Source organism: Pezoporus flaviventris, unplaced genomic scaffold (genome assembly GCF_033815535.1).
Source record: "Pezoporus flaviventris isolate CSIRO_AGI_PZ_B2104156 unplaced genomic scaffold, CSIRO_AGI_Pfla_v1 ptg000154l, whole genome shotgun sequence".
Classification (NCBI taxonomy): Eukaryota; Metazoa; Chordata; class Aves; order Psittaciformes; family Psittacidae; genus Pezoporus; species Pezoporus flaviventris.
In genome coordinates this window covers 2,211,235-2,236,479 of record NW_026892702.1, presented here as the reverse complement: position 1 = coordinate 2,236,479, position 25,245 = coordinate 2,211,235, and the positions used below count along the sequence as shown (strand labels likewise).

The window sequence follows — 25,245 nt, the reverse complement described above, 5'->3', positions numbered from 1 at the left end:
GGCAGAGGTGAGATGGTTTCCTTTGATGGACACCCCAGCATGCCCAGGAGGAGCAGCCTTTGTGACAGCTCCTTTCCAAGCTGCTCCTGAACCAGCAGCTTTGCCAAACCAAGCCAGAGACTGCATGGGTGTGAGCAGGTCAGCATCACTCGCGGGGGTCTCTACAGCCCCACGGACCAGGCTGGAAGGCTCCTGAGCCGTTTGTGAGCAACCACACTGTGAGGGGAATGGGCTGTGCCAGCCACTGCAGCCGCTCTGAGCCATTACCTCCCCATTCCCAGAAACCTGAACAAAGGCCACAGTGTGCTTGGCTGCAGAAAAGCTTTTCCTGAAGTTTACGTGCAGCTAAAAATACCTTGGGAAAGTCATTAGGCAGCAGAGGCGGCTGCAGCAGCAGAGCGCTGCGGCGGGGCCGTACCTGCTGCAGCCTTTCCTCCGATAGGAGCCGAGCCAGCAGCCACCAGCGGCCCCCGCACGGCCTCTGGAAACATCCTCCCTAAACGTTCCTGGAGGGAAAGGAGCTGCTGCCCCGGACAGGCTGGGAAACAAACCAACCCAGGCAGCAGGAGCAGCAGCAACAGCCAGCAGTGTGGAAAGAGCAGTCCTCGAGTGCACAGCGGAGAGAGTGACCTTGGAGATGTCCCTAAATCCGGTGGGGAAATCCAGCCTGGAAGCAAACAGACTCTCCCTTTCCCAGCTCAGCTGCTCCCCTCCACACCGGGATGAGGGGTGGTTCTAGAGGGTATTAGAGGACATGAAAGAGGTTTGATCGTGTAGAGAAGAAACACCTTGATCCAGAGGGGTAACCCCAGTCCTCTGCTGGGTCCCCAGGAGGTGACCTGGTGATGCCAGGCCCAAGGGTGCTCTGCTCTGCAATCAGAGCCTGTAGAACGTCACCAGTAACGGGGAGCACATCCCAGCCCAGCACGAAACACCAGACCCCAGCGGTGCAGCACCATCCTGCAGCACTCGGGGCATCTGTGGTCACCCTCGTGTGCGGTGCAGGGACAGAAACACAGGGGTTTTCCCTAGGGTTTATGGGGTTTCTAGGCAAAGCTCAAGCTGGCCTTGCCCCTGAGCCCACCCAGGGCTGGATGCACCATCCTCTCCCTGCAGACAGCTCTGCTGCAACCCACAAAGGTTTCCCTGTGCTCATCTCACTGCAAACCGGCACACCACTGCTCAACCACAGGGAAAACATGACACCATCGTAACCCTGTGTGGGCGAGATGACCACGTCTCTATTTACACTGTTAAATCCAAGTCGAGCTTACTCCACCACAGCTCAGGTGCTGAAAGACTTGGCTCTGAGCAGCACAGGCAGAGGAAGTGGCCAGCCCTTCAAAGCCATCATCTCTCCAAGAGCAAGGAGAAGCAGCTGAGGCTGGGCAAGGTCCTCTGGCAGCCTCTGCCCTGGCATGAGAGCAGGAACCTCCTGGGGCCAGGAGGAACCAACCACACACGCACAAGGACGCTGAGCCCTACCTGCTGCATCCTGCCTGTGCTTCCCAGGGCTTGTCTGCAGCTTTCTCCTTTAGTGGCCCAAGAAAACAGGCCAGCCTTACCAGAGAGCCAGGTTCAAACCAGTGCCACCACAGTGACATCACCAAACACCTTGTCCCAGGCTGGCTCCTCCATCCCTGTGGAGCTGGAAGCCACAGGCAGTCACAAGCAGCTCTCCACAAGGCTGACCAGCACCATGACACAGCCAGGACCTCCAGGTTGGGGGCAGCAGGGGGAAGGCACTGGAGAGGATCCAGAGGAGGGTTGGGAGATGCCTTGATCACTGATGCACAAACGCAACAGGCTCAGCCGAGCCTTGTTACCCCTGTGAACTCACCCCCTGGTGTGCTGGGAGAGACAGCCCAGAGCTCTGAGCACGCAGCAGGCTGCAGGCCGGCAACCACAGTGTGTGATACCACACACACCTCTGCTCACCAACCTTCATCCATGGCCAGACTAGGGCGAAAGAGATGCATATTCCATACACTGCTCCCCCTGTTCCCCAAAGAGGATACCATTTGCTCCATAACCACAGCAAGGAGCCTGGAAGGTGACCCTGCACCGCAGGCACAGGAGCCAGGAGTGGCTGAAATCATAGAATCCCAGCCTGGGTTGGGTTGGAAGGGACATTAAAGCTCCTCCAGCTCCAACCCCTGCCACGGGCAGGGACACCTTCCACTAGAGCAGCTTGCTCCAAGCCCCTGTGTCCAACCTGGCCTTGAACACTGCCAGGGATGGGGCAGCCACAGCTTCTCTGGGCACCCTGTGCCAGCGCCTCAGCACCCTCACAGGGAAGCGCTTCTGCCTAAGAGCTCATCTCAGTCTCCCCTCTGGCAGGTTAAAGCCATTCCCCCTTGGCCTGTCCCTACAGGCCCCTGTAATAGGGCTCCTGACCCAACCTCCACCCCTCCTGGCCAGTACCTGCCAAGCAGACGGCAGTGGCTCTGCTCCCTGCTGCTGCACATGCGGATGCTGGAGCAGGAACAAGCTGTGCCTTTGGAGCACACATATTTCCTGGTTCTTCTAGCAGAGGAACAGCAGGCCAGGCCATATGGCATTTTCTCTCTGGCTACTTAGCAAGTGATGCATTAAGTGCTGGCCAAATCACGCAGTACAGGGAAGATACCTGCTGGTCCTCCTGCCACTGCCTGTAGCAGTACAGTCTTCCTGCTGCCTAAAATCAGCCCTCTGTCTCTCACGGGGAAGGTGAGTTCCTCTGAAGATGCTGAGAGTGATGCCAGTGTTGCTGATGCACAGCTCAGGTGCTCTCCTCTCACTGTCCAGGCAGAGAGCAGGAAAGCAGCAGGTTTGTGGCTTCCACTTCGAGGTGGAGAACAGGCAGCCCTGCGCCCACACTGTGCCACAGGACAGTGGTCCCCCAGGTACAGGAAGCACCAGCACTCACTGCAGCCCTGGCTGCAGCACCCTGCTCCCCCTGCCCTCCTCATCCACCTTCACAACCCAGAAAATCGAATACTGGATGTAAAAGCAAGAAGGTCAGAGCTCTTGCAGCCTGCAAGAGGCTGGATCAGGGACGTCAGATGAGAAGCATGAATTTTGGCTGTGCCAGGGCACTCCAGGCAATGCCCAGCCATTGCAGCTTCAGAGCGAGGACTCCAGCTCAGCCTCGGGGGGATGAGGTGAACACAGGATTACAAACTGCAGCGAATGAGGGGAAATGCACACGTTTGCTTGTGCCATCCCTGCAGCAGGCACAGGGGCCTCACAGGGAGCCAGAATGTGCCCTGCCAGCGAGCACAGCCAAAGCTGCTGGGGAAGGCTCAGTGTTCAGCTCAGCTTAGCTCTGCTCAAACAAGAGCTGTCCTGCTCCCCAGCAGAGCTGGTGTGCAGCAGCAAGGGAGCAGTCCCCAGCTGGCTCCAAGCTCCTGTTCAAAGCAGCAGCTCAGAATCCCAGCATCACCTGTGATGGAAGGGACCTCTGGAGATGATCCAGTGCAACCCCCTGCCAGGGCAGGGCCACCCAGAGCAGGGCACATGGGAACGTGTCCATGGTGGGTTTGGGATGGCTCCAGAGAGGGAGACTCCACAACCCCCTGGGCAGCCTGTGCCAGGGCTCTGCCACCCTCAAAGGAAACAAGTTCTTGCTCATGTTGAGGTGACACTTGTTAGTTTATGGCCATTGCTCCTCGTACTGTCACTGGGCACCACTGGAAAGAGTCTGGCACCATCCTGCTGGCACCCATCTTTGAGATACTGATCTGCATGGATGGGATCCCCTCTCAGGCTGCTCTTCTCCAGACTAACCAGGCCCAGCTCCCACAATCTCTCCTCATCAGAGAGATGCTTCAGACCCCTGAGCATCCTTGTGGCTTCCACTGGACCTCCTCCAGCAGTTCCTTGTCTGGAGAAGCCCAGCACTGGATGCAGTTCTCCAGATGCAGCCTCACCAGGGTCAGCAGAGGAGAAGGAATCACCTCCCTTCATCTGCTGCCACACTGCTCCCCATGCACCCCAGGATCCTCTTGGCCCTACTACTCGCTCACACAGGATTTGCATTCATACCAACACGCAGTAGGTACAACCTTCAGTGCTCCAATGTGGTTAATGCAGCAGACACAAACCTTTGTAACACAGGAGGTGCAGTGAAAGGAGGAAAACACCCCAGAAAGCCCAGCGCTGAGCCTGGGGCTCTGCTGCTCAGAAATCCCTGTGCCAGCGGTTTCCAGGGCCATTTTTAGGGAATTAGCAGGATGTGGCAGTACAGCAACGCTGCAAAAATCCTCCAAGGATTAACACTGATCTATTCAGGCAAGAAACTGGGAAGTGCTGAGGAAGCTGCTGCGACCCAAGGCAATTGCAGCTCCTTCCACATGGTTTTCCTGGGCTCAACCTGCAGTTACTGCTGCTGTGGCCAGGAGCTGGCACCAGCGCATCCTTAACAGCGCAGCAGTGTCCATGGGCACCCTCCAGCCCTCACCATGGGCTGGGCAGGAGCATCCCTGCTGTCACCTCCACCGATCCCTGAGCACAGAACAGAGCACAGTCTCCCAGTGCCTGCTCTGTGGTCACTGAGCTTTCGCAGTTCAGCTGCAAGCCAGGATCCTGACCCTGTGCCAGCTCTTGGCTGTGAAGGTGTTGTGCCAGGCCGGCACAGAACCACCCCAGGGAGGAGGTGATGCACATCTGCCCCTCTTTAGCTCTTTGTGCAAGAAATGTGTGAGTGGAGCAGCCAGGAATTCCCACTGAGGAACAAGCTGCCAGAGGTCAGGTCAGCTGGGAATTGCAGCCAGCTCCCTGCACAGCTCAGCTCAGGTGCAAGCAGGGTTTAAAGGGAATGAAAACCTTTGCATGCACAACCCATCCACAGGGCAGGAGCTGTGTGTGCAGGGATACAGGGTGTACAAGGAGAGCAGCCCGTGTGGGTACCAGCACACAAAGGACTTGCTCCTCTGCCTGAATAAGGCTGTAGCTGCAGTAAGGGAGGGGAGAGGAGCAGGAGAGAGGCCCCACAGAGCTGAATTACTCCATTATATCGCATCAAAAGAGGCAGCTCTGTCAGAGAGCAGCACTGTGGGCACAAGTGGTGCTATTCTGTACTCAGTGCAACCGGTGCACTGTAGTGCACTGCTGACACCTACAGAAACCAACACCCCCCACACGTGCACGGTTCCCCAGCCCCTACTGCATTTCTTTGTAAGAGGGGAACCCAAGAGAAACCAGCATCAGGAACAGAGACTCAGAGCATGGTTTGTGTTGGAAGGGACCTTAAAGCTCACTCAGCTCCAACCCCTGCCACGGGCAGGGACACCTTCCACTAGAGCAGCTTGCTCCAAGCCCCTGTGTCCAACCTGCCCTTGAACACTGCCAGGGATGGGGCAGCCACAGCTTCTCTGGGCACCCTGTGCCAGCGCCTCAGCACCCTCACAGGGAAGAGCTTCTGCCTAAGAGCTCATCTCAGTCTCCCATCTGGCAGGTTAAAGCCATTCCCCTTGGCCTGTCCCTACATCCCTTGTCCCAAGCCCCTCTCCAGCTTTCCTGCAGCCCCTTTAGGCACTGGAGCTGCTCTCAGGTCTCCCCTTCAGGAGCCTTCTCTTCTCCAGGCTGACCCAGCCCAGCTCTCTCAGCCTGGCTCCAGAGCAGAGCTGCTCCAGCCCTCACAGCATCTCCATGGCCTCCTCTGGCCTCGCTCCAGCAGCTCCAAGTACCCTCTGCTGCCTCACACTGAGCTTTCCATCACCCTCCACCCCCAAGTCCTTCTCCTCAGGGCTGCTCCACCCAGTCTCCCCCAGCCCGTGTTTGTGCTGGGGATTGCCCCGACCCAGGAGCAGCGCCTTGCACTTGGCCTTGCTTTGCTCCAGGAGTTTTGCTCTGTTCCAGCTCCCCGGCTGTCAAGTGGGAAAAGCAAATCACGCCTCAGCCTCCCCCGAGGGCTGTGTGACCTCCCTGCTGCCTCCAGCGCCTGCTCAGCCCCAGCCAGAGGCTTTCCCGGAGCACAGACACCGCTGTGCTCGAGCGGGGACAAGCACCAGGGACAAGCAGGGACACGAGCGGGGTTCCCTGCAGCGAAAGCACCCATCACCAACCTGCAGATGCTCAGAGCAAGGCTGAGTCCCCCTCACCACAGATGCTGCTTCGAGGTGGGGGATGAGAAGGGAAATTAAGGATGAGGCCAGTGCCTTAAATAAGTGCCTTATGTTGCAAAGCAGGCTGTATCTGGGTTATTTCAGGGCCTGCCTCCTTTCTCATACAGTGTACACCCCTAAAATACCCCAACCCAGTGTGTAATACAGCAACAGCTGATGCGATAGAGGACGAGGTGCCCCCTCACTTATTTCAGTGCAGAGGCATGTGGGTGAAGTACACAGTCATCCCTAGCTGCTTAAAGAGCAATCCAAGCCTCCCTAGCTCTGCAAACCCCCTCTCCCCTTCCCCTCTCGTGTCCTCAAAAGCACAGATCACTGATTTTCGGTTCCTGCTCAGGATGTGGGCAGGGAAGCAGTGAGGTGGGCTGTTTTCCAGGCTGAGCCTGCCTCCTGCACTCCTCCAGGTTCATGAGCCACGTGCCAGGGCAAGCCAGAGGTGCATTGGCTGCATGGCCTTGGGGAGACCAGGGACCTCCTCTAACATAAGGTGATGCTATCAGGCTGGATGAGGCCTCTGCAAGAGGGCTGGGGATGGTGCCACAGGGAGCCTGGCATCACCCTGCACCCCAGGGCACGGCCCTGCTGCCAGCTCCCCCCCAGCAGCTGCTGCTTCCCCTTGATGCACAAGTTCAGAAACAGAGGTAATAGCATTGCTGTAAGGGGGAACCAGGAACTGCAGAGTCCTCTGAGCTCTCCCCTTCCTCCATTTTCCATTTGTGCTGCTGGGAGGTGACACTGGGCAGCTCTGTGAGGGTGCTGAGGCGCTGGCACAGGGTGCCCAGAGAAGCTGTGGCTGCCCCATCCCTGGCAGTGTTCAAGGCCAGGTTGGACACAGGGGCTTGGAGCAAGCTGCTCTAGTGGAAGGTGTCCCTGCCTGTGGCAGGGGTTGGAGCTGGAGGAGCTTTAAGGCCCCTTCCAACACACACTGATCTGTGATTGTATCCCTTGATGGATGCTTTCACAGCGCTCCTCCACCTGACACATGGGGCCTCCCATGGTCCTGCCCTGCCTTCTGCCCCTCAAGGTGTGAGGGGGAAGGGTTGGCACAGCCAGCCCTCACCTGAGGAATGGGCACATATTCACCCCAGGGGGTGACAGCACTGTCCCATATACCACCACAGCACTTGTTCATTGTAATCTCTTCTTGTGATGCTGCTTTTCACTGGTGGCTGTCAAACGCTGGCCAGGGAAAGAGTCATGGGCTGGCCCCATGTTCTATGCTCAAAATGCTTCTGACTCCATTAACTCACCTGGGCTCCTGCCATCACCCATCAGGGAGCTCAACACCCTGAGCCCCAAGAGCCACGAGTGTTTCCTGCCTCAGTTTCCCCTGCCTGCCAGGTGTCAGACCTACAGGGGGGCACCCAGGGAGCATCCACGAGCACAGGGTGCAGGTCCCCAGAGGCAGCTCCCCTCAAACAGCTTCTCTGGCAGACACCGGAGCAGCTCGTCCCTGTGGAATGCTCCTGCCTGGAATCACAGGGAATGGGACAACTTTGAGCAGAGCAGGCACCAAGGGAGGGTCTACCCGTCTGGAGCTGCTTCACACTGGTCAGGAAAGGCCAGAGCAGCTGAGAGCTATTCCAGGGGAGCCTAAAAATGCTGTGGCTGAGTCAGTGCTGAGGCCCTGACTGCACCAGGCCATTGCACGAGCCCCATAGCAAACCCCTGCCCTGCTGCTGCTGTGCCGAGCCAGGCACCACGCTGCCAGCAGCCCCCTTGGAGCAGGCAGGCAGGCAGAGCCAGGCACGTGTGGAGGCACGGACATGGAGAAGCAGCCTGGCTTCTTGCAGCCCCACCAGCCCAGACACGCACCAGTGTCAAGCCAGGCTGTGACAGCAGTTATCTTGCTCCCCATGCTACAGGCTGGGGCAGTGCCAGCCCCAAGGCTCTTGTTTCCACTCCCCACAGCCCAGTGTAACTGCAAGAGACAGCTTCAAACCCATCTCTGCTGGAGGACACGGGTCCAAAGGCAGATCCATGCTGTCCCCTACCATGTACATCCCACTACTCGCTCTGCTGTGTCATCGCTGGGACCAGCCATCCTGCCTGAAGACAGACATGGGACAAGCACTACAAGTCCAGGACAACTCCTGCCCTTGGTTACAGTCCCATGCACAGACATGCCCACCCTGTCCGTAGCTGCATCCCTGCAATGGGAGCCAGAGGCTGGCTGGTCCCAGTGGCTGTGTCCCCTTAGCAGAAGAGCACACACAGGTCAGTGACCAGGTACCTGGTACAATGCCCCGGATTGATTGCTGGTAGCTGGGACCAGGCTTTTCTCCATAATTACATTGTAGGTTTGCAACACCAGACAGTAACCACAGTACAACACACCTCAGCTTTCAAGCACAGGACTCTACAGTCCTAAAGGACACGTTTTCCCTTCAATTCATTACATCTCTCATAAGTCACAACAGAATAACAATGATTTGCGTTGGACCTTAAAGCTCCTCCAGCTCCAACCCCTGCCACGGCCAGGGACCCCTTCCACTAGAGCAGCTTGCTCCAAGCCCCTGTGTCCAACCTGCCCTTGAACACTGCCAGGGATGGGGCAGCCACAGCTTCTCTGGGCACCCTGTGCCAGCGCCTCAGCACCCTCACAGGGAAGAGCTTCTGCCTAAGAGCTCATCTCAGTCTCCCCTCTGGCAGGTTAAAGCCATTCCCCTCATCCCTTACATGTCCTTACAAGTCCTCCACTGCCGTTTCTCTCCTCACTGGCCTGGAGCTGTGACAGCTCTGGAAGCCCTCAGCCAGCCCGGTCTGTCCCATCACACCCCTGGCACCGAGCTGGGCAGCTCCAGGAGCAGCTCCAGCACAGAGCTCAGCCCTGCCCTGGGCACCCGTTCAAGTCTCAGGCTGGCAGTCTGTAACAGTGGCAGTTCACAGATAGCAGCACTGCACCGGGTGATACACAGAGCCTCGGGCCAGAAATTAACAGCTAAAAGACTAGGGCTGCCCATGAACTGGAAAACCAGCTGGGAATACCAGCTTTAGGCTGTCTGTGGAATTCAGAGCCATGAAAGGGTGTAGCCATTAATGTATTTCCCTTGCATCCTTCCACACTGGCCCTAGTTGTCAAGGGGATAGCTCCCAAGGGCCGCTTCGCAAGACCTGACTATCAAACTCTCCCAGGGCTGCCCAGCCAACGAACAGCACATCCACCCTTCCCACTCCTACCTCCTGCTTGGCTTTTGCCACTGCTCAGCTTTACCAGCACAGAACCAACCACAGCATCACAGCTCTCCCTTGGATCTTTAAATCCTAGAAACAAAAGCTGGCAGGTGGGGTTTTCAGTGCAGTTCAGGTTTAAACCTCTCCAGAACACCACAATCATTCGCAGCCTGCAGCTCCCACCTCAGCTCGGTGGCCTGCAGCACCTTATATCCTCTGGGACTTTGCTACCCTGACATTCACAGCTGGGCTCTCTGCCTGTGATCAGCACCACAACCAGACCCAGGCAGGAAGGTTTCTCATTGCCCTCCCTGGCAGTTCACGTCCAGCTGCAGCCCCTGGGCTATGAGCCAGGCACAGGGCTGTCTCCCTTCCCCAGCCCTGGGAGCAAGCAGTGCTCCTGCCACTTGCTGTGAGGATGAGGTCAGTCTCCCCTCAATGCTAAAGCTCTACTTGGAAAACTGCTGAGCCAGCAGGAACTGCCACTTCAGGTTTACCCATTTCCTGTTACGAGATAAACCAGCAGTGCAGGGCTGAGCTCCTGCCACCCTTGGCTTTTGCCATGGCTCAGTTACTGCTACAGCCACTGCCTTTGGCAGGTGAACACTGGCCCGTCTTGATTTCAACAGGAGCCAGAGCACAGCATGAATTATTTGTGGTGAGCTGACCTATTTACCAGCAGAAAGACAGCATTCATTCCAGGCCAGAGTCCCCAGAGCCTGCTGGTGTCGATTTACCCCACAGGATAACACAATCCCACTGCTATCTCTGGGCATCTCACCTCATGAGGGTAACTTGTCCTAGGCTGTTCCTGCCATGTCTCTTGGAGGACAAGCAACAGCTCCGCAGCCCTTTCAGTGCAAACTGCTCCTGGCCTGCAAGCGGGCTCTGCTGACCAGCTCTGATCAGTGTTTTGTGACCACCACAGCCAACACACATAGAAAGCAGAGCAGAGTGAGCCCAAAAGGCCTTGAAACAGTGGAGAAGTGACTGCTGGCAGCTCAGTTTCAGGCAGAGCAGGGCCAGAGCATGGGAGCAGTGTTAGCGGGGTGGCTGCCAAGTTCTGCAGCTACTCAGGATGCTTCTCTGCACAGCTCCTTCTAAGCTATTCTCATCTCTAATACTGGCTCCCATCCTCTGTGCACAGTCCTAGGCAGCCTGTGAAGGGGTACTGCACATCGAGAAGACGCTGAAATCTTGGCAACTCATTCCTGTTGAGCATCTCAGAATCACAGATCACCACATCGCTGTGGACCTTACCTTTGTCTGCCAGCGACAGCGTGCTGTTAAAGTACTGCTCCTCCACGGTCCATGCTGTGTCATTGATCTTGTTAGATACCCCACAGGATCCAACGCAGCTCACCTTGATGGCTGTGGAGAGAAAGCACGCCCATAAGCTCTGGGAGAAAGCAAAACCTCAAGTTCAGACTTGCTTCAGGTACTTGTGCAGGAGCAAGGCCTCATGAAACACACACAAGGTGCAAACACAGAGCAAAGGAATCGGGTCATGTTTTCATTCCATTTCAGAAGCATGTTTTCCCTTTACTCTCAACACTATTGCATGCTCCCTGCTACTCCAGTGCTATTCCCAGACGTTATCACCTTAAGTCCTGGCCTCCTTGCACTGTGAAACCCTCAGCAGCACTGATTCCAGCTCTCCAAGAGATAACCCTCTTAGTTCGCTCCCAGATGAAGCAACATGCACGTCAGCCTCAGCACTCAGGCTCACAGCAAAGACTTTGTGGCTTCTTCCTCCAGTTAGAGACTCAGGACTCACAGCAAAGCCACACAGCAAGGTCTGGGAGCACCAGAGATGCCATCTGATGGTCCCAAAGCAAGGAGGGTAAAACTGAGCTATGCTTGTGCCTTGCCTTGGGAAAGCCACCCCAGAGCCCACCCTGCAGAATGGCATTCAGAAGAGGTACCCACAGTACCTTTTCAGTTAGCCTTGGCCAGCTCACAGCAGGCTGAAATCAAGCTCTGATGTTAACACTGGACCACAGAGACAAATGTGATGGCCTGGCCTTGTTTCACAGCAGATAATCTGCAGCCTGCCCCCATGCAGGGGGGATGCAGACAGACCGGTCACAGCACAAACCGGGCCTTCAGCTTTCTCCCAGCTGAACATCTCCTGTCCTCATTGTCACTGGCTTCTGCAGCAGCTTCAATGGATCCCACAGAACTCCCTCACTGGATTTGCTGTGCGACTGCTTCTCCTGGCAGGAGCTACCAGACAGACTCTTCTCCCGTTTCACCCATCTGCTCCCCTCTATCCAAACCGTGTCTCACAGGAAGCATCTCCCTGGGAGGCAGGAGGCCAATCCATGTTGGCTTCAGAGCTCTCCCCTTCCCCACGCCTCCTCAGCCGTGCGCCTCCCCAGACACCAAGGGCTGTGTGATGCTGCACACAACCACCCCAAAAGCTCTCTAGAGCTCCTGCCTGGCTGGTATGACCTTGTTCCGCACCCTGACTGAGGACAGGGCGGAAAGAAACCCAAACCCAGGCTTCTCTGCAGGGGGAATGGGTTGTTCTTACCCCAGTGCCCTACTGGTGCTTTGCTGCGTGCATTCAGGTGAAACGGGCTCCTCAGGGCTTGAAGTCTCTCATCCCACAATGAAGAACAGCCTCCCCCCATCAGATCTCCTACTGTACCTTCCCAGCCTGATCACGACCCTGAACACCAGAGCCTGTTGCAGTCAAAGCACTGTTTTATACTCAAGGGCAACAGATAAACAGCTCCAGATGCCAACTCTCATTAACACACAGCAACAGAGCAGCAATGCTGACTCAGCAGCTCACCTGTGTGTGTCTGGGATGTGCACTGCCATGTCCAAGGCGCTTCCAGGGGAGCGTGGCCTCCAACTGGAGCTGCCCACATCACAGCATGTGGTCTGAGCAGACACCAGTCCCCTCTGGAAGAAAACCATCACCCCAAACCCCTCTGCAGGTCTGGGACATCCAACCCTCTCTTTTGCCAGATGGCAGAGCCAAAACCATGCAGGGCCTTCTGCATCCGAAGGAGCAGGGAATGGTACCCACACATTGGTACCAGCTCACGTGTTTCCGCCTCAGACACACTGCCACATCTCTGGATTCACAACAAGCCTGTCCCACTTCAGGTTAGCCCAGAACTTGGATGGCTTAAGTCAAATCAAGCCCAGACTCAACTGCTCCACTCCCACATTTTCACACGGGAGATGAGAGCAAGAAAAACCCAACCAAGAACTGGAGAACATCCACAGAACATTCACATCCTTCAGGAGCAACAGGCTCCCCCTCAGGCTCCCTTCACCACAGGAGTTTATAGATCACCACCATCTGCTGCAACGCCCAGATACAGGGATGATGGTCTTGAATGTGAGCTTGCTGCATTGCGGTGCTGAGGCATTCCTGCTCCTGGGAGGCAGGTGGGAGGAATGTTCAGGCACATACATGTTAGAGACCATCTCCCTTCCCGCAGCAGACAGACTCAGTGAGCAAAGGCAGTGGGTTTGCAGTAGGACGTGCAGAGCCAGCCTTTGCCTGGTGGCCCCTGCTGTGATGATGGAAGCCCTGTAACCAGCATCAGGGCTGCACTTAACTGTGTCTCAAGGTCTCACTGCGTGTTGTAAGGAGTTGCCCATCACAGGCACAGGAGTTGTCAGCTCCAGAGCTTCTCAACAACCAGCATCCCAAACTGGTGTGGTCGCAGCCAGCTTCTGCCTATGGAAGAGGGACAGGTCCTGGAGGAAGGAGAGGTCTGGGGCTCTTGGGGGTCCCAGTCCTGCTGCCCTCTCCAGTGGCATTCCTGGCCATCACAGACCCTGGGCCTGCCAGCCCAGATGCAAGGGGACAAGCAAAGAGCCAGACAGCAACATCTCAGGCTGAAAAGCTTGAAGGCAGTTTCACACTAATGGAGAAACCCTCCCCTTTATGCTCTCCAGAGCTGCCAGTGTAGCGTTACCAGGCACACCGAGTCACTAGGTATAGGGCAAGCCTCGGAGCAGTTCAGGTGGCAGAGGATTTGCTATGGAGCATCTTCTCCAACCTATTTCAGAAGCATGAGCTTCTTGCACCTCACTGGGGGAGAAATGGGGTGGACAACGTCTGCATTGCTCCATGGCTGAGACAGGCGCTGTGGCTGGATACAGGGATCACCCCACAGCTCATCCCACAGGCTCCTGGAGGAGGCAGCAGATCCCCAGCTCTCCCCAGGGTGGGCAAAGCAGGGGGACAGCAGATCCAGGGCAGCCCGAAAGCCCCCACATTTCATTGCCACAACCACAGAGCAAGCAAGCAGGAAAGCCTGGCAGCTACAGGGCTCTTGTTCCTCCAGGTTATCTTGAGAGGTGCCAGGTTCCACAGGTCAGATCAGCAGCTCTGCTCTGGAGCCAGGCTGAGAGAGCTGGGCTGGGGCAGCCTGGAGAAGGCTCCTGAAGGGGAGACCTGAGAGCAGCTCCAGTGCCTAAAGGGGCTGCAGGAAACCTGGAGAGGGGCTTGGGACAAGGGCCTGGAGGGACAGGCCAAGGGGAATGGCTTTAACCTGCCAGAGGGGAGACTGAGATGAGCTCTTAGGCAGAAGCTCTTCCCTGTGAGGGTGCTGAGGCGCTGGCACAGGGTGCCCAGAGAAGCTGTGGCTGCCCCATCCCTGGCAGTGTTCAAGGCCAGGTTGGACACAGGGGCTTGGAGCAAGCTGCTCTAGTGGAAGGTGTCCCTGCCCATGGCAGGGGTTGGAGCTGGAGGAGCTTTAAGGTCCCTTCCAATACAAACCAGGCTGGGATTCTATATCTCTAACCAGGTTTTGGAGCAGCCTCACCATGAAATCCACAAGCATCCCACAGGCAGAGGAAGATACTGGGGACTTTCCTGGCAATCCGTATGGGCTCCTGCTCACAGGCAGGAGGAGGGATGGGGGCAGCTGATGGCCACAGCTTAGGCAGGTGGAGCTGGGGCAGCTGCAAGCTAAAAAGGGACAGTGGGACAGCTCTGGGAAACCAGCACCACTGGAGCTGCAACTGGAGCCACCTGAGGGGCAAAGCTGCTCAGCATCACTGTCAGGAAGCAGAATGCACAGCCTGAACCTTCCCAAGGAAACCTCTGTGCCAAGCTGCAGACAAAGCAAACGAGACGTTTCCACAACAGAACAGGCCGGTTCCAGTTAAAAGGAACCCATAAATGCCTCTGGAATCCAGTGCTACCAGTGCCCAGGTTACCATGCTCCTGCTCCCTGTGCACCCAGGCTGCTCTGAATAAATAGAGAAGGGAAGTGGAGGGAGGAGGCAAAGAGCAGCAAGCAGAGAAGAAATGAATTATGAAGCCTTGCACCCTGCAGTCCCGCAGGGATTTGGGAAGTGGGCAGCTTCACATCCAGCCAGATACATCCTTAGCAACATACTATGTGCCATAGGCTGGAAATAAAAGGAGACAGTTGAGACCTATCCATCTCTGCAGGAAGTAAAAATAGAGATGCCAGGAGCTGGGCATGTCTGCCGCCTTCCAAGGTGATTTGAGAGCAGTCTTAGACCTCAAGTTACTGCTGCTGGTGACCCAGTGAGATGCCCTCCTCGGGAGAGCTGGTATTGCAGCTGCTGGACGTGCACATCCCTGCTTCCAAAACCCAGCCATGTGCTGAGCAAGCAGAGTGTCACCAGCACAGTGAATGGGGCAGCAGGACCAGCCCTGTCCAGCTTCAAGTCCCATCCACGTCACACACCCACTGCAGCAGGCAGCGGAAGAGGGAAGGAGGCACCACCAGCCTCGGTGTGGGGGCTCTGGGGTGGGGAGGGGAGCAGCAGAAGTCAAGGGTGGTGGTTGTTGCACTGAGCAGCAGTTTACACAGGACAAACAGACCAACCTGTCATTCGAGTGTGAGGTGTCCCTGCCCATGGCAGGGGGTTGGAACTGGATGACCTTAAGGTCCTTTCCAACCCAAACCATCCTATGATTGCCCTTCCACTGCAAGGTGAGCCAAAGAGCTGGTGCTGAGCTCTGGACCAGCACCTGCAGCCAGTCCTGGGTTTCACAAGCTGAAGCCCACTCGGATGTGGCCTCAGCCGTGTCTGTTGGACAGAGGCTCCAGCCCCATGAGCATGGGATGAGTGGGATGGCACAAAGCCACCCTTTTCCTGTGCCATGACCTCCTGCAGGACCGGGATGTGTATTCCCAATGGGCTCAGAGGTACCTGCAGACATGAGAGGTGCTTTGGAAAACATGCTCACCTGGAGCAGATGAGGGAGCAGAGGGAGAAAGTGCTGGGGAGACAAGTGACTGTGCATCGGAGACTTACTCCCATAGAAACCAGAGCCCCCTTCCTCCTCCCTGCCCATCAGAGCCGGGGCAGGCAGGATCACCACAATGTAATTAGATTGCCTCAAGCTGCTGTGTGCATGCACGGAGCTGCAGGGACTCAGCACCTCGTGAGCTAGGAACGGGATGCATTTCCCTGCCCCAGCCCTGCATGTCTCAGGGGCCAGAAACAGCCCCAGGAGAAGGGTGCCCAGTGCCCTTCACAGAGCGATGGCTGGCACAGCAGCAGGGCCAGCTCAGCACACAGCACCGCAGCTCCACCCTGCAGTGAAACCTGGCTTCAGAGATGGCACCTTTTGGTACACCCTCAGAGCTCCGGGCCCGGGAAGTCCCTGCCCTCGATGTGATGATGTGTTTGGGGTCACACACAGAGCCAACAAAGCAGGACCAGATGGTGTGGGGAAAAGGGAAAGCCCATAGACAGAGGGAGTTACTGTCAACCAGTTGAGGAGACTGGGGGATTCCTAGAAAAGCTCCATGAGCAGTGGATGCTGAGGAAGCCAAAACCCCACAGAGGGGGCAGGATGAGGCCTTTGTACTGACGGCCTTTACACAGAAACACCCCAGCACCACCTCAGACACAAAGGGCTCACATCTGCTAAGCAGGAAGGCTGGAAGCTCCCGAGATCTGCTACTCCCTCAGCGCCCAGCCCTCACGCACGAGTACTGTGACACTACTTCATAATACTAAATACTAACACTGTGACACTACCAATTAAACCAACAGCTCCTAATTCACTCAGCTGGCCCCATCCTTCTGGGGCCATCCTGTCAGCTCCTGAGACACAAAGAGTCATGAGCCAGTGAGGCAAGAGCAGAGCTTACACCGGCTGCTGGAGGCAGCGGAGGGTTCAGTGCAAGGTTAAGGATTGTCTGGGGAGGATTTTATCCTCTTCCTTCCCAAGAGCCCAGCACAGGGGCAGGGAGGGCTCCCGGCCTCTAGTGTGGAAGGAGAGGAGTTGTCGAGAGGAGTAGTTCACGCTTTCCAGCTCAAGTCAAACCCAAGCCTGCAGCCAGGCCCCCCGGAGGTGACTTGCCTGGACCTGACACACACTGAGCACATCTCCCAGCCCAGCAGCAGCCTCCAGCACACCAGGACTTGCCTGCTGCTCCCTGTGACCCGGGGGGGGCATCCCACCTCCCCCAGTCCATCACACAAAGTGACCCCAATACAGCTCTGCTCAGAGACTCCAGTGAACCACCACTGAAACACTGCTACGGTTTGACCGGTCTGTGCCCCTGTGCTGCTGCCCATGGGCAATGCTGCTGCCATGCACAAGCCCAGCTGGGGCTCAGGACCACCCCTCTGCAGTGCACAAGCTTTAGCACCATTTAGTGTCCAGGAGCAAGAGATGCTCAGCCATTCCTTCCCGAGGTTTGCACTGGCCCCCTGCACCTTGCAAGAAGAATCACTCACACCATGGAAGAGACAGTCCCTTCCTAGCCCTGACCTTCCAGCAAAGCAAGCCCAAGCCCAGCAACACCCATCCTAAGCACCACCAGGGCCTGTTCTCCCCGGCTACAGGACAGGGCTGTATTTGCTGCTGCCAGGCTAAGGCAGGGGGACCCAGCCCCACACAACCTACAGGAAGCCCAGACCCACCCAACACAGCCCCACACTGGGGGAAGGCTGGACACAGCCTGTAGCAACAAGGCAGTGCCAGCTCTGCCACAGGGACAGTGACCCACAGCCATTATTTTTTGGCTGCACATGAGTTATTTTAGCCAGAGCCCACACCAGCATGGGGAGGGCACGTCCATGTAGGCAGGATCGACACAGGGAGGATGTTCTAGCAGATGCTGAAGTCTGAACAAAAGCAGAGCAGCAAATTGTCTCCGAGTCCATCCCCAGGCAGGTTGGTCCTGCCCCTCTGCAACCACTTTCTTCCATCGAGCTGAGCCTAACAAGTTAACCTACATTTTCCATTTTCTCCCCAAAAGCAGGGGTCAACACACATCCCAGGGGAAGCAAGCAGGCTCTTGGGCTCCTCTTCAGAGCAACGTCCTGTTTAAACCGAAAGCTTCTCTCCCCTGTAGAGCTGGCAGGTTTATTTATAGCAGCCCGGTGTCTCATCGCAGTGTGCTGATAGAACAGTGGCTGCCCTCGGAGGCAGGGGTCACCTCAAACATGTGGGATGAAATCCCGGGCTGAGCGTCTTTAACAAGCCCGGCTCTGCAGGTGTCAGGCTGCAGGGGCAAAACCCACCAGTGAACAAGGCCACAGGGGCCGTGGGAGGGGGCAGCCACATGCCACAAAGCCTTGGATCTGCCACTCCTGCTGCCAAAGGCAACCGCAGCTCCTTAGCAACAGGCAGGGAAAGAGGCAGCATCCACATGCAGGGCATCGCGATGGGCTGCACCCATCCAGCCCTTCATCAACCCAGTCCCCACCATGCTGCTGATGCCACAACCCCCTCTCTGCTCACCAAACATGCTCCAAAAGGGCTGCCCCAGCATCACCCCCTTTCTCCAGAACTGCCTTTTATAAAAAAAAAAAAAGGTGAGTTTGGCTGGGTTTGTGGTTTTTTTTAGCTCCAGATGGATCTTGGGCTGGTTCAGCCTGGAGAAGGCTCAAGGGGAGACCTTAGAGCAGCTCCAGTGCCTAAAGGGGCTGCAGGAAACCTGGAGAGGGCTTAGGACAAGGGCCTGTAGGGACAGGCCAAGGGGAATGGCTTTAACCTGCCCGAGGGGAGACTGAGATGAGCTCTTAGGCAGAAGCTCTTCCCTGGGAGGGTGCTGAGGCGCTGGCACAGGGTGCCCAGAGAAGCTGTGGCTGCCCCATCCCTGGCAGTGTTCAAGGCCAGGTTGGACACAGGGGCTTGGAGCAAGCTGCTCTAGTGGAAGGTGTCCCTGCCTGTGGCAGGGGTTGGAGCTGGAGGAGCTTTAAGGTCCCTTCCAGCAAAAACCAGTCTGGGATTCTATGTTTTCTCCTGTGACACCCAGAGGGATGGATATCAGGAGAGGAGGCTGAGTGCTGGCAGTGCAGCTGAGGTGGGTGGCTGGCACAGAGATATTCCTAGTGAGTGTGAGATCCGCCTCTGCCAGTTACTCCCCAGTACAGATGGGACCGAGCTCCCATCAGAGCTTGCAGCAAGAGTCCCACACTGGCCCCAGAAGCTCTCAGCTCCCAGTGCTCTCAAGTGCAAAGCAGCAGATGCTGCCAGCTTGGTACAGAAACATCTCGTATTTAGGATCTCAGTGAGGTCCAGGAGAGTTATACTCACAACCTCTTAACAAGACAGATTCTAATTTCCTGCCACCCTTCTTAGGGAACCTGGGCAACTTAAACTCACTTGTCAGCCTTGGACAACCCGAATTTAAGCAAGTTATTCTCTTCAAAACAGAACAAGGCTGCATACATAAGCACTCAACATCTTCATCTGCAGTGTTTGGTTCCTAGAAGAGCCCTGTGGGAGGGGAATGCAAGTCCAGATGCCCATAAAGCAGCCAGGCAAGCGGAGCAGAGCCAGCCACTCGCCCCGGCACACAGGAATGCTGACAGACACCAGGACCTGGCAGGACTCGGCACCGCAGCCAGCCAGGGACCACAGCCACCCTTCAGCAGCACTCAGACAGCAGGGGAACCTCGTTTTTTATAGCTTGCCCATACCAAACTAGGTTTCCACCCTGCACTTAGCAGTACTTCAGGCCACAGCAGTGGAGATATTCCAGTACACTTGGGTGGTTAAAAAAGAACCGGGCAAGAAACCCCACCGCAGCCGACCACACAGCGCTGCAGGTCACTGGGTGCTGCAAGACCAGTCCACGCTGCAACAAACTGCCCCTTTAAACCTATTAACAAACTGGATTGTTCTTTGCCAGCAAGTGCAGAGCCTCCTCCCAGCTCGCTGGCACAACAAGCCGTGATGGAGGGGCAGGCTGAGCTCCCTGCTGTGCTGGGAACACACCTCTGCGCTGCTTGCCACCTCCACCAGCTCCGCTCCCACACACCGGAGCAGGTTCAGCGGGCTCGGCCCCCCGCCCCCGACAGCCCCTCTGCAGGAGCATCACCCCTAGTGCAGGCAGATAAACAGCGACTGATCAGGTTTCTCTGCTTAACCACAAAGAGGTTGATTCACCAGAGCCTACTCCCTTTTCAGGCTCTCTCGAAATAAAGGCTTCAAAGAGTTCTGGAAATTCATGCTTAACAGGCTTACTGTAATACCCGGGCTCCTGTGGGCCAGACACTGCTGCGGGACTGAGTCAGGCTCCTTTCCTCCTGGGACTCTCGGATACACTTGTCTGGGAGTTAAGGTGTGGACAAGTCCTGTTGGCCGATGCTCACGTTGGCAGATCCTCACTGCCACCCACAACACAGCGCTCCTGGTCTCCTCAGCAACAGCCAGCCCTGCAGATGCTCAGGAAAGGGGGTGATGCTCCTCCAGCCCCTCCTGGGCATGAGCCCCCCAGCACCCACTGCTTGTCCTCAGAGAGGAATCACAAGGCACTCATAGAACGGGCTGGGTTGGAAGGGACCTTAAAGCTCATCCAGTTCCAACTCCTGCCACAGGCAGGGACACCTTCCACTAGAGCAGCTTGCTCCAAGCCCCTGTGTCCAACCTGGCCTTGAGCACTCCCCAAGTCAGCTCAGCACCCAACTGACCAGGAAAAGGCCTGTTACAGGCTGGACACCCCCCACCACATGCGTCTGGGGCACACACAGTACTGCCATAACCAGGCACCCTGAGCAAGCCTCTGCCTCCAAGGCACCAAGGACTAAAGCAGCAGGCTGAGTGCTCTGGAAACAACAGTCCTGATGTGAGGGGTCAGAGCCTGCATATGAGGGGAGGACACAAGAGCACAGGGGACAAGCAACTGTGCATAGCTGCACTGAGGCCCATCACCCTGCTGCTCTACTCCCGGCGCTGAACTCGCAAGTCAGCAGCTAGAATTTGCTGAGACACCTCCAAATGATTTAATGCTGCTGCAGCCCCCAACACGAGCCCAGAGCCAGCTCGCCCCTCCTAGCAGGTGAGGTTTCAAATGTCTTTTCCTTAGGAGCCTTATTTACAAGCAGTAAAACCACCCTGCATTTAGTGACTCTTTTCTAGTCTGCATACCAGCTTCTCCAGCGGGGGGGCAGGAGGTGCAGTGTGGCACAGCACAATGGGAGAACCCAGCCACATCCCCTCCCTTGCTCTCCACTGAACACGTCACACGCCACATCGAGCTCTCGAGCGTTGCTTTCACACACGTCAGTTGTCAAGAAACCCCTCTGCCCCAGCATCCTCAAAGAAAGCAGCTAGAATCCACTTCATTCTGCATTAGAGCTGCTCCTATGATTTTCTCTGATGCCATTCAATACAAGCAGCTGGATTCTCTATTTATAGCAAGATCATCAGTTTGGAAAGACAACTTATGTTCTTGTTATTACCAGAGCAGCAGACAGGTGAATCCCTGCTATGCTAGGAGTACTACCAGACGTTCTTCATGGTCAGGCTGGACACCTGCAGAGGTCGGAGCAGATAGAAAATGAAGCATTTGGGACCAAGACCTAAACCCCTGGACCTGACATTCAGTCCCATGTCGACACTCCCCATCAAAGCAGCACCACCCGATACCCACACACTGAGCTTTCCTTCCTGGAATGTTGCCTTCCGAGCCAATTTTATTCAAGTCTTACTGCAGGAAGCATTTGGGATTCAGCTCAGGAGGGATGGACAGCAAGCTGTTACCTCTGGCCAGAGCTGCTGGAGCCGGAACGACCGAGAGCACAGCTCCTCAGCAAGAACAAAGGATTGGAAGTTCCAAGCATTAGTGTTCCAGAAATGATTCATGCTTCTTGGAAACAGCCTTTTTGCTGCAGATATCTGGTAAGATCTGGTTTTTAATCAATAAGGTGCTCAGAGGTCAGGGTGTTTTCAAACTAGGTCTCCAAACAATCCTAGGCTGGCACTCAGCCTGACACCCTCATTTTGCCAAGGGGGTCAAAAGCAGCATCCACTCTCACCTCAGGACACCCCATATGCTCTTCACTTGACACTGGCACCCCATCAGCTCATTTTAACTGGCCATCAGGAGGCATTTGGGCTTGTAGAGTTGCTGTTCAAAAGCCATCACGAGGAGACAGAAGCCTGCCCATCTCTGTGGTCTGAAGCCATTTCACCTCCTGTATCAGATCCTGGACATGACCCAGGGACTCAGAGCACACACAGGAACAACTGTGCATAAGGGAAAAATCCTGCTGACTGGCAGCACTCTGGTCCTTTCTCATTTTCTCCTCTCCTAAGCAGTCTGCTCTTCTACACAAGAGATTTGAAGAGTGACAGGTTTTAAGAGCAGCACAAAGAGGTAATTAACTTCCACAGCAATCCCTATTGCCAGACTTCAGAGGTCACAACAGTAGCCTAAAGGCTGTACAGTGGTTATCTGGGCAATCAGCCCTCAAGAAAAGAGGCACCAAACTAAACCCCAGCCCCTGGTGCGCTTGCCAGGCTGACCCAGGAGCAGCTGCCCTGAGCAGGACGAGGAAAGACCTGCCCCAATGCCAGGCAGAGCACCTTCCGAGAGAGGCTGCCCATAGCAGCCTTGCAGCACAACTCAACTCACCCACCGACCTCCTTCTCTTGGAAGAGCCTGAGCATTCTCTTCTCCAGACAGCAGAGGACAGTCTCCATGTCCATTGTACTCTTCCTGGCCTAGACTTCACCAAGTCAAGTGACAGCTACATGTCCTTTAAGATGTACTTCCTCCTCTTTCCCAAGAATGACTTTCAGCAATAGGCATTCCCTGACACACCAGAGCAGAACATGCCCATCCATGCACCCGCACCTCCCTTGGCAGAGGGGCTGCCCCAACCATCACCTTCCTTGGCTGCTCCAGCTCACCCAGCCCTGCCTGTGGGGCCATGCTAGGGATGGGGACTTGCCTCCAGAGGGGAGGGATGGGAACACACAGACTTCATCCTTGCAGCCAAGGAGCCTCCCTGCTGCCTACCTGACTCCAGCCCTGAAAGACAACCTACGTCTCCGACAGCTCTGCGCTGCTCCGGGGAAGGGATAAGCACTCACACCCCATTTGTCACACTTGGAAGCAAATCAGACAGACAGAACTCTGCTCCACTTGTTCTCCCATTGTGTTAACAAGAGATGTGAGGCCGCAGCATGTCTCCTGGCCACAGAAAGCAGCAAACGAGGTTTCTGGATGAGCACAAGTGGTGTACAAGTGGGGGAGCGGCAGAGAGAGGCACACACTGCAAAGACAGGAGACACAACAATCTCGTGATTAGTTATTGACTCCAGAGGACTTGGAGCTCTAGCAGCAAGCCAGCCAGGAGAGCAGAAATCCCTCTTTTGTTCCCCAGCCTCAGACAGACTTGGCCACACAGCTCCCTGCTGTCTCGCTCCAGACAATGAGAAAAGAAAGTTAATCCACTTCCCCTGCAGCAGGAGCCATCCAGCCTCCCAGGGAGATGCTGCAGAATACATGAGCATTCCTGTGCATCAGCACCAGCCTCATCCCAGCACCCACCGCTGCCAGGGAATGCCAGACGGCTGGAGGACCCCACCAGGCACTGCCAGCGTTCCCAAGGATAGGGACAGCTTTGGATCTGCTCCTGCCTTCTGAACCCTTTGGGCCCTGATCAGCTCTGCACTGCAGGCACCGCTCCCTTGCCACGCAGCACCCAGAGCAGAGACCAGCTGTGGGGTCCCTCCTGCCCCAGTGATGTCCAGATGAGCACAGCAATGTCAAACCCACCTTTACAGAAGGCAAACTTCCGACCTGGGATAGAGCAAGCTTCAGCCTGCTAACAGAGATTGAATCCATCCTTTCACCATCACTTTCCCAAGCAGCCCAAGCCACAGCCCTTCCGCTGGAACAACGTTTTCCTCTGTATCAAGTGGCAGAGAGGATCGCGACCAACAAAGTCCTTTTGTGTCACCTCTTCCCCTCAGGAAGGGCACAGGTTACTCGCACATCAGACCCACCGTGCATGTGAACCAACCCCAAACTTCTCCCTGCTGCCCTTCTAGGGAAACAGAGGTCATCTTTTACTTTGGGCTCATGCCTCAGGATTTGAGTCACCTGCTTTTCAACCCCCTTGTCACCACCAGCTTTCTCAGTTCTCGTGAGAAGTGAGGATGTTTACTACACTGAAGATGAAAGAAGGCAATCAGGATTCAGCGGCACTCTGCTCTGCAGAGGGAATGTGGTACCCAGGTACTTCTAGAGCACAAACAGACATCAGTACTTGTGTCGGGAGCTTTGTAGGTCAAGGGAGTGATTTTCAAAGTCATCGTGGCATAAACTCGAACAGCTAAATACCAGAGAACAGCAAAGTGCTGAAACCTGCTCCGGAAGGCACTTGCCGTTTCTTTTACCAGCGACACAGGAGAGGGCTGGTGCTTTACCACTGCACTTCCGGACACGAGAGCCTGGCAGCAGGGCTGGAATAATCTGCACTGGCCCTGGAAGCCACAGAGCTGGGAGGAAAGTGCTCCAGCATCCCCAAGCAGCTCAAGCCTTTGTTCCAGCACACTCCCGCCAGCGGCCAGGGCTGCCAGCCCTGCTCCGAGCACACTTCTCTCCCTCCTCCCCCCAAATTACCTCCATCTCCAGCTGTCCCAGTGCCAGCTTCCTGTTTGGATTAATTATTCTTTGTGCACCCGTGTTTGACGATTTACCCAGCGAGCCAGGCACACACAACATGAGGAATTCTGCCTTCCCATTAGCGCCCTCCCCTGAGGCTCACAAGTTCTCCGGGAAGGACCTGCACCCTGGCACAGCCAAGTGTGCCTCCCCAGAAGGTCTGCTGGGCCACCACAGGCCACTTGTGACGCTGCTCCAAGGTCAGCTGCAGAAGGTGTGCTCCTGAGCAGCCTTTCCTGCTAGTCAGCAGGGCTGGCACGGAAGCCGGCGTAGGTGGGAGCGCTTGCGATCCCGAAAGGTGCGTCTCCAGTGAGGTCTTCCTATGACCCAAGATTTCCAGCGTGTTTAGCCAGGCAGAACAGAGCTTTGTTTGTAGTGTCTGCCTTTCAGAAGGTGCAATTTTCAAGAGCCATCAAAGGAGTGACCGTGTGAAGCGCTCGTCTACAGACTTGTTTGCATTTGTGATCTCAGAAAGCCACAATGCTGAGAGAAGCCACCACACGGGCTGGTCCAGCTCAGGCAATGGAAAGCACCAAGCCTCAGTGCTGGGGACCAGACGTGCAATGGGGGAGGACTTGGTGTCTCCTCCTGGGAGCCGTTTCCTAGTCTGAGAAGTGAGCTGATCACAGAAGGTGTAGGTGTACATACCAGATAAGGGGATGCCACCCACCTCTCCCCACACTCCACCAGAAAGCCACAGCATGTCAGGGTTGTCTGATTCCTTTGCTTCTGAGCCCATGGAGCTCTCAACAGGGCTGAGCAGCCCCTTTAAGACCTCTTGCCAGCAGGTAGCTGCCTGCTGTCACACCAAGAAGGATGTTTCAGCAGCTACATGAGACTCCTCCTCCTCTGAGGGTGAGGCATTTCCTTCAGCCAGAAGGAAGAGAGTGCCCATCTGGGAGATCCCCAGCCCCAGTGTGGAGGGATTAAACACCAGAGACTAAGATACAGAGCAGCAGGGAGGAGAGGTAGCAAAGAGCAAAGAGCTCTGCAGATGCTGGTGTCCCAGCCCAACGTGACTTATTTGGGTAGATTCACTTATCAGTTACAGGAAGTTTCCACCCCAGCTGGTGAACCAATGTACAGGG

General features: G+C 56.0%; 1 protein-coding gene across 1 annotated transcript in view; it reads right to left on the bottom strand.

The window, feature by feature from the left end:
• Positions 1–25,245, bottom strand: part of ARRDC1 (arrestin domain containing 1) — a 36,815-nt gene that overhangs the window by 9,622 nt on the left and 1,948 nt on the right. The window contains exon 2 of the mRNA XM_061479581.1: positions 10,542–10,652. Within this exon, the coding sequence (XP_061335565.1) occupies positions 10,542–10,652 (111 nt within the window). The remainder of the gene's footprint in view (positions 1–10,541; positions 10,653–25,245) is intronic.